The sequence below is a fragment of the Palaemon carinicauda genome, chromosome 44 (assembly GCF_036898095.1).
Source record: "Palaemon carinicauda isolate YSFRI2023 chromosome 44, ASM3689809v2, whole genome shotgun sequence".
Taxonomy (NCBI): domain Eukaryota; kingdom Metazoa; phylum Arthropoda; class Malacostraca; order Decapoda; family Palaemonidae; genus Palaemon; species Palaemon carinicauda.
Genome location: NC_090768.1, coordinates 11,904,210 through 11,914,209, shown reverse-complemented (window position 1 = coordinate 11,914,209; position 10,000 = coordinate 11,904,210). Strand labels below are relative to the sequence as shown.

The 10,000-nt window shown below is 33.4% G+C and overlaps 1 protein-coding gene across 1 annotated transcript in view; it reads right to left on the bottom strand.

Annotated features, from left to right (window-relative positions):
- The window catches only part of LOC137634517 (probable chitinase 10), a 176,720-nt gene that overhangs the window by 46,352 nt on the left and 120,368 nt on the right, over nucleotides 1-10,000 (bottom strand). Inside the window, 1 exon segment of the mRNA XM_068366962.1 lies at nucleotides 2,014-2,071. Coding sequence (XP_068223063.1) covers nucleotides 2,014-2,071 — 58 coding nt within the window.

Genomic DNA, 10,000 nt, shown 5'->3' with positions numbered 1-10,000 from the left:
ACAGACAGGTGACTGCCTTGATCCTTTACTGCCAATTATCACAAAAATGAAACTTTACATGACGCAACGTCATTGAAATAAGGAAAAAAAAAAGATCAAATAAATAACATGAAACGAAGGATAAAAAATACCTTCATTAAAAGCCAGCTATTTTGTTCCTTATCAGATGAATGTCTTTAATGAACGACCTCTCCGCATCACTAATTGCAGCTCTTGTTATTCATTGGCGGCGAAACAACCGAATGTCAGCTGTTATGTTCATTAATTAATCAAATCTCTCTCTCTCTCTCTCTCTCTCTCTCTCTCTCTCTCTCTCTCTCTCTCTCTCTCTCATTTAGTATGTATGTAGGTCATGTTATTTCAAGAACTTACGAAGAATGAAATGCAGAAGACATTTCTTGTTCAACATTTTAAGCTGCATATTTTACCATCAACAATTTGACCCGGAGATGCACTTAGCATTCCAGACATTAACCGAGAGAAACGAGATAGCGAATCAGTTCTGATGACCTACCGTCACTAGATGACTATGGAGAAAGCTCATGATAAAACGCTAAAATAATGAGAATACTTAACCGCATACTTCAATCAAACAGTTCCCAATTATACAGTATTACTGTAAGTTGTGCAGAGAGAGAGAGAGAGAGAGAGAGAGAGAGAGAGAGAGAGAGAGAGAGAGAGAGAGAGAAAGTTGGATTAGAAGTGATCTTTTCATCATTATCATCTAAAAATTGCGAATCATCCTACACATCATCATCTTTTAACCTTAAAAATGTCTGAGGTTACCTAAATGTCAGAGAAGCTACGGCAAAACATGCAGATTCGCTTCACCTCAACTATGGAGGGCATAAAAGAAACCTAAATGTTTTTAATTCCAACCTTGATTTCATTTCCTTGGAATGAGGCCGCGAGTGAGGTCGTGAACTTGGATTTACAAATGGATCAACATGCCCTTTTGAAAACCCCCCTAAACTGGTTCAGAAAGTTTTCTAGCCGTGATAAGTCAATTGGCATACGTTCAACAGGGAAAAACAAAAAACTGTTTTTTCCTATTTCCTGGAATGAGTCCACATTCCGAGTCTATTGCTATCTTTATCAATCATTAAATGCGTTATTAGTATGAAGTAATTATGTGATATATGAAAAGGTCATTGTTTTTTTCATTAGTACAATGCAGAAACTAATAGAATTGAAGGAAATCACAATTAAAAAAAACAGCCAATGAATATTTGCTTGAATAAACAATAAGACCTTCCTGATAATACAAATAACTGTACTCTTAAACATAGTATTTTGGTACATACCATAAATACACACTACAACAAAACCACTGATGAAAAAAAAAAAAACTTGTCTTAAGATTGAATTTGTAAGGAAAAATTTGATGCTTGCAAAGTTAACTATTTCAGTAGTATACCATCTATAAAAGTTTAAAGTTCGTTCATGAATGACAGAGGTAAGGGACAGGACAAAGCCCTATAGACTGACCATATACACATATGATAAGCACCCAAGCCCCTCTCCATCAAGTTAGGAAATCCGAAGAAGGACAGACAATGGCTGTTGGTCGAGCTTGAGTGAGTTTCAAATTATCGTCCAACAGTCTGTCAGGCAGGAGCATTTCGAATAGGCTACACTGTTAAAAATTTGCATTAAAAACGGTAAATGTCTGGCAACATTTATTCCAGGATTTTTACCGTTTTAAAAACGAACATATTTACGTAAAAGAGTGATATTACGGTCACCAACCCGTAAAAGATAATAACAAAGAAAGGTAAAATTACGGTCGCTTGTATTCTACTGAAATACGGTTGAGAACAGTATATTTTTACGGAGAATTTCAGATTAAAATTATGTATTTTTCCTAACAGTGTACCACAACCCTAAATATAATAAAGATTAATAGTAATAAATATAAAACTATTATCAATGAACATACGGGACAATGAAGTGTAAGTATACTGGGAGATAAATAACTCATCAAAAATATAACAAAGATATCTTAATCCTTACCTTGTGCTACGGCAATCGCTGCCAGAAGGATGACCCCAAGGGCCAACCACCGGAGCCTCTGTAAAGACAAAACAAACATCAAATGAGACTTCCTGTACGAACACATTTATGCAGTTCAATATATCTATTTTTTTATTCAGTTAGATCCAAAATAAAAGGTTAAGAAAAAAAAAATTTAGCTACAAGGACTTTTTAACTGCTTGGAAATCATATTCCATTTCGAGAACGCTTTCCATTTTCCTTTCGATGAAAGAGAAAATATCAACTGAAATGTAATCACACAAGATAATCCATTCTCAAACATAATCTATGTGGCAATATGTTGAAGGATAAAAAAGCTAAATATGAAAAAATACAGATGATATAAATTATAACAAACTGGACTGAATTCAAAATGAGATTGTTCCATTAAGGGCATACTCAAATATTGTATTCCAAAGAACATGGAAACTGACTGAACAGGAAGAGCGAAAAAATGCCTTTGGGAACGAAAGTTATTTGAAAAGCATTGATCACATGTTCATTGTAGACCATTTGCAAGTAAATGGCATCAAAGGCACTTTTCTCTAGAAAGTAAACCTTTTTATTATCATGCAAGAAACGAGAGCTGCACAAACAGAAAATATTTCTTCTTTTGGGGATCAAAATGGATTTTATATATGCGCAAACGCAGTGTTTTTCTATATTTTATATTATACAAAGAAGATTACTTTAATCTAGGTTCCGAACTTACGAAATTAGAGGAAAAGTTTAAGATATGATTCATTGTATATTATTCATTTATATAGATTACGGTATCTCCTTCATAACATTCTCTCTCTCTCTCTCTCTCTCTCTCTCTCTCTCCTCTCTCTCTCTCTCTCTCTCTCTCTCTCTCTCATGGGGAGGGGGAAAGTTACGGATGAAGTGTGTAATCTAGACTTCATCACAAGTCGTAATATCAAGAATAATAAGCATTTTCCTCCATCGCACACACGCAGGGGAGACCTTCCCTTGAGCAGTGCCCTCGGGTAACGAGCGCCCGAGGCACCGCCGCCAGGGGTTAAGCAGTGACGTACTTGAGCAATTATGGTGAAATTGGCGAATGACAAATGGGTTTCAAAATGGGGGAGGGGACCCAAATATAAGGCTTTCCAGGGGGTCGCTACAGATTACGACGTCGTATATTGAGTGGTTACGAAAGAAAAAAATTGAAACGTGATTGGTATAGTAAGTGAAAGAGCAAGATTTCCCAGCAGGGTTCCGGATTTCTTACCAGGGTGTTTGAAATGCGTAAACGATTTTGTGTCTTGAAACCACACCAGCTGACATTTTGGCCTCTTCTAACCATTGATATATGTCTTACTCGACCTTCGGCTAATGTGGTAGTATGTCACCGTGTAAAAGTCTGCTTTTGCTTGCTTTTATTGCAAGAATCTAAATGCCTTATTCGTACGTCTAAAGTTGGATTAATTGCATTTTAATCATTCAAATTGATCAATAGTCTAGTATGAATATATTGATAGCATTCCGGCTGACCAAACTAAAGGTTAAGTTTGGTTAAAATCACTTGAAGTTATTTGACATTATGTGATATAAGTAAAAATATTTTGGCAAAAAATGCATAAATAAGTAATCCACTTACAGCATATTACCTAAAACAGACAATGTCTGCACAGGGAATAAAATATCTAATTAATATAATTAGATTCAGCATACTTTCCATATTAGTGTCCAAAGGATGTGTGTACTTTATATATGTGACTCTAGTATATATTTACATATATGTATACATACATATAAAATCTATATTAGAAAACTCAACTTTTACTTTTTATAAAAAACTATTTTCCAAAACGAAGTAAACTTTTTTCAGTCGAAAATTCAGCAACAAAATTTAACAGAAATATTGAGAAATTCTTTAAGACTCAGAAATGTTGCTTAAGACGTCGACCAAAGAAATTATTGCCAAAACGATGCATCATGAAATAAAATAACAACAGCAGCCATGATAATAATAATAATAATAATAATAATAATAATAATAATAATAATAATGATAATAATAACAATAATAATTATAAAATAATAATAATAATAAACTTATTAATAATAATAATAATAATAATAATAATAATAATAATAATAATACTAATAATAATAATAGTAATAATAATAATATATCTTCTCTAAGAAAGATGATAGCACAGTTACTGGCAAATTGCAGTGCTGTTGAGAAAGAGATTAGATAAACAGAAAAGGTGTCTTGTAAAATCAACGCTACAGAGGCAGCTATTATTTTCAATCAAACTTGTATAAAAGCGGGTCTCCTACCGAAGTAATAATAATAATAATAATAATAATAATAATAATAATAATAATAATAATAATAATAATAATAATAATAATACTTTTTGTTATGAAGTACCTTTACGAGAAAGCTTGAAAGAGAAAATGCTTCTGTTATTATGATATGGTTAGATTGGTTCATGTGTGTGATTTTTTTTTTTTTTTTTTGAGGGGGGGTGGACTCAATAGTAATACTATAAATCTTCAATCGGGTGATTAGAACAGATGATGGTTTGAATAAAAAAAAAAGTACAGTTCATCCACTTAGTCACTCAAAACTTTATTCACGCAGAAAGTCAAAATGAAAACAGAGCACTGATCTCAAATGATAAATTTCAAGATGAAAAAAAAGGAATAGCTACTTTTATGTAATGCACAAACTAAATTATCCTTTTAAAAACTAATAAAAAATAAATAATTCATATTTTCACCTTACACCTACATGAATCAAGTATCAGTGAACTTAATGTTCAAAAAGTGAATAACCTACTTAGTAACAATACAACATTAGTCATGGATTAGGAAAATTGCTCGCTATTGTAGATAATAGTTCAGCCCTCAATGGCACAAGAAGTTTCACTTATATTGATTCGTCAAACATACAATGGCATTCACCATATTTTTAATCCGAATTTCAAGGAGATAATATTCTTACCATAGACTAATAATTACTTTTATAACCCATTCTCTGCTATTCTATTCAATGATGCATTCATAGTTAGTGTCTCTATACTGGCAAGTGATGAATTAGTCATAAAATTACGCGTTCAAACCGTGCATGTTAGTATTATTGTTTAGGTCAACATGTTTTTCCTACACCTCTGGTCGTTGATTAGCGAAGCTACCCAATGCTGGGTCTGGTCAGTAATTAGATGGGTAACCTCAGCCACATGAAATTAATTCTGATACAATATTTTAGCACCACGCCATCTCAAGAGATAAAGACGTAAAACAATATATATATATATATATATATATATATATATATATATATATATATACACATATATATGCTGATACGTTGGACATGTGATTCTATATTTTCTTAAATGCATAACACTACGCGTTCCACTAGTGTTCATTATGTGAACTACAATTACAACAATCTTAGACATTCGGCCACATCAAACGCCTAGATCTCCATTTCAAAATGGTAAAATGATGCATTGCTTTTACGTAACTTTCCGTTGGCCAAGATTAAGTTTCTCTCAGTTATAGTATTCACGACGTAAAATGAGACGTGTCGCCCGAACATAGTTACAGTTGTTTGCGAGAAATTAACAGTGACTAAATTTATTCAGCTTCCTCGGCCCTTCCTTGCTTTCTCTTGAATACGTTCATATCTGTCCACAAACACTATTATTCTTACATTTTCAATTCTCTCTCTCTCTCTCTCTCTCTCTCTCTCTCTCTCTCTCTCTCTCTCTCTCTCTCTCTCTCTCACTGTTAGATGCACTCGGCCCTGGAAAGAATATTTCATAAAAATGACTCGTAAAAGAAAGTGAATGTACAATTTATAGTCACATATATCTATTTTTAACGGTATAAACCTTTTCGTCACGTTAGGGGATAATATAAAATCTTTCACTATAAAAATTTAATGTATTTTTGTAATGTTAAATTATCATGTATGCTTCGTTAGACATTCACGCAAGCGCACCAACTCTGTTTTAGTGAGGTTTTTATCTTTTTTTTTCCCATTAACTTTCGCTCAATCAAATTTCTCTGGCGTGTTATTTCATAACAAACATGCACAAGAAAAACAAACATTCAGACCTTTCATTCATTTGTTACACACACACACACACACACACACACACACACACAGAGAGAGAGAGAGAGAGAGAGAGAGAGAGAGAGAGAGAGAGAGAGAGAGAGAGAGAGAGTTTGCTCTTGATTTATGTACTGTAACCTCTTTTTATCGTTCTATACTGAACTTCACCTATTTCATTTACAAAGATAATCCAATAAACATCCCATTATCAATGGCCTTTCCTTCCACAACATTTTACTCTATTTCCCCTTAGGTCCTATTTCGTAGGGTGACCTTCAAGAAGAAAATCATCGAAGGAAAGGGAAGAAACCTCTGCAATTTCATTTCCCAATATGAGCTACAAAGTTTCCTCAGGCCCCTGGGACGGACGGAACATGAATATGGGTGCAGCAGCAACAACTGTGCCGGAACTAATGCCTGTCGGAAGGGAAATGATCAGAGGTGAATCGAAAAGACGTGAAAGGTGGAATGGAAGGAAATGGACCGGAAACCTTACATACCCAGAGAACGCCAGTAACTGAAAATTTGGAATATTGTCTTTTTATGAAGAGATAATTGCATATTACACCTCGACTCTTAAATAATGAAGAAGAAACGCATTTACCGAAGCCAAATACTTAGTAGTATAAAAGAGAGTAGGTGTCAATAAGATGTAGAATATCAAAAGTTAAGATTGAGACGGTCAAAACACGTGACCACAAATCAGGACAGATAATATTATATTAAACCTCACAACGTTTGTCAACCTATACCACATAATTCCCACTCTCAATCACCGATAACCGAGATTAAATCCACATCTCAAGAATAATAGTAAAGTTCTATTAAGCATTCGAAAAGTACTTTAATGGGTAATCCCCCCCCCAAAAAAAAAAAAAAATTGACATTTAATATTTTGATTTTTTTTTTTTTTTTTTTTACAAAACAGGAGAAATGAGTTTTAGGCATGCGATAATTATAACAAGCTAACAACAAAAAGTTCCCCGTTGTTTTCCCTTCGCTACTAGATCCCTTCCCCACTTCTGCCAACACGTGTAATTTCAGTGACTTGTCTCAGACGTAGGATAATGACGCCAATTTGGACATGTGTATGATGAAGTGACTTTTAAGGTCATCATTATTGCGTACTTATTCAGGATCTTGTTTTTAGTTATATGGTATAAAGCACACACACACACTTACACACATACACACATATATATAAATATATATATATATATATATATATATATATATATATATATATATATATATATAGAGAGAGAGAGAGAGAGAGAGAGAGAGAGAGAGAGAGAGAGAGAGGAGAGAGAGAGAGAGAGAGAGAGAGAGAGAGAACATTACTAAGTAAAAATAAGTCAAAACACCGATCACATCCAGAGAGAGAGAGAGAGAGAGAGAGAGAGAGAGAGAGAGAGAGAGAGAGAGAGAGAGAGAGAGAGAGAGAGAGAGAGCACTACTAAGTAAAATTAAGTCAAAATATCGATCACATGCAATACTACTTTCAGATAAAAATTCAACCATATACATGATAAAACTTCATGCCATTCCTTGATAACTGAAATATTCGACAGTCATTAATAATCTTACTTAAAAAATTCCAACTTAAAAAAAAATATATATGATATATGACGCAGGGGTACTAATGGAGCCAGCGCCTCTATGCAAGGATCGTTAAATATATTTACCTGTTCCTCCAAAAAACTTTTACTTTTACTTTGGTGAAGAGCCACCTGGTTAAAGGGATAGGAACTAGCTAACCGCTCATTTAGATGAATAAAGATGAATTACCTTTCTCTAAGCAATGAATTATGCATCCCTTCATTTCACTTTAAAAGGAAGTGGTTTTTTTTTCTTTGCACCGACTGTTACTAACGTTGTCATTAGTCTCTGTCATTCTTACGATGCGTTGTACAAGATTATTGATTTATGCATAAGTGTATGCAAATATTAAAACAATACGTATTACCTCTCGCTGTTTCAATAATAAATGATAAGGGAAGATAATGAAATCCTCCAAATAATTAATTTCCCAATGGCAGCAACAAACATCGGATTATAAACAAACACAAACAATCGGTCTCCGCGTAGTGATCCAAACATTACGCAAGGTCTTTCTCTCCGAGAATTATGCCAAATAAAGCAAACTTTCTCGGAGCAGAGCTAAACACAAATTACCCATCTCTCTCTCTCTCTCTCTCTCTCTCTCTCTCTCTCTCTCCTCTCTCTCTCTCTCTCTCTCAGGGATCCTAAACCTGGGGTCCTGATGAGTGTATGACTTCCCGTCGTGGGACTTTCTCTCGTCTTGACACTTGAAACAAAGGCGTCTGCAAGACTCTATATATGAATTATCAAGCTTCCTTCCCCAAGTGATTAATGGATTAAGGAAGTCTTTATGATTTGCGGTACTATAAAAGAAAAGGGGGACCATAAATAATGCTGTGAACAATTAAATTTTCACTTGAACGAACGAAAGAGAAGCAGAGAAAAGTTTTATATACGAACTGCAGACACATATAATAGGAGGCTAAAAGTTAAGCACAATACATAATTAAGAAAACTAAATAGATGCATATAATTAGTTTAAGAGATGACTTCTATTAACATAAAACTTTAAATTAGTTTACAATGCTCAAAAACATCAGTAAAGGGAAACTAGAAAAGAATTTGGATTACTTTGTAATGTGTAGCCTATTATGTATTGTGAGAACTATTCTTTGATTAGACTACACCTAAATCTGTTTAGAAGTGAATTAAAAGACTAAAGAGAATAAAACACTGAATTTAATATATCCATCATATACCTGCCCAATTTGTCAAGATTTTATCACAAGGCATTCCTAAAATAATCGACCCCTCCACTATTTCTAAAATGGTCCAAAATGTTTTCCCTTCTCCCGAATGAAAAGTTGATAAGTTATTAAATCTATGTATAATCACATAAAGAAATCAAATAAACCTCAACTGCATTTAGTGTATCTGGGTTCTTTATTCGTGGTTTGTTTATTCATACTGACGTGGTGGATTGTGTCATGTCGTTAAACTGTAATCCTAAGTCTTGTTTTTTTTTCTTTATATCTGGTTTGAATACTGTATTTCTATCACTTTTCTTATATCCTTTTTATATTACAACCAACAAATTATCTCTCTCTCTCTCTCTCTCTCTCTCTCTCTCTCTCCTCTCTCTCTCTCTCTCTCTCTCTCTCTCTCTCATACATACACATACAAACACTTCTGTTTTTATAAAACTAATACAAATGGAAAAGTTTACCAGTAATCATAGGACAATATTTACCATTTCTAAGTTATAAACAAAGAATCGTTATGACAAATTATCAGTAAAACTGCAACTAAATATAGGTCATTCTTAAAAGCCAAGCAGTAATTATTTAAAAAAACAAAACAAAAAATTAAAGTTGAAAATTGTCAAGATTATTCAGTGGAACACTTTACATGAGCAGTAATTCTTTTGGAACGAAGAGTTCTGGGTAAAAAGAGTGACATTAATTTCGATAATGACTATGCAGCCATTCGCTCAGACTGTTCCTTTGTCGAAGCATATGCAACCTCCTTTGTATTGTCTTCTACTGATTAAAAATACACACGATAGTTCTTAGCTGGTAAGTTTGCTTACTATTAAATTAAAATGAAATTAGAATAGTAAAACATGGAACAATTGGAATTGCCAATATTAAGGACTTCCGTTTGGAAAACTTAATGAATATCCTTATCATTCCAACTAGATCATTCTTAATAGTCAGTACATAAGTTCAATTATACTTTATAAAAGATATATAAGTTTTACGAAAGGAAGAACAAAATAAATATGACGAATTTTAATAAAGGTTAGTAACAGTAATTCACGTCGAATTAGGATTAACATCTGAA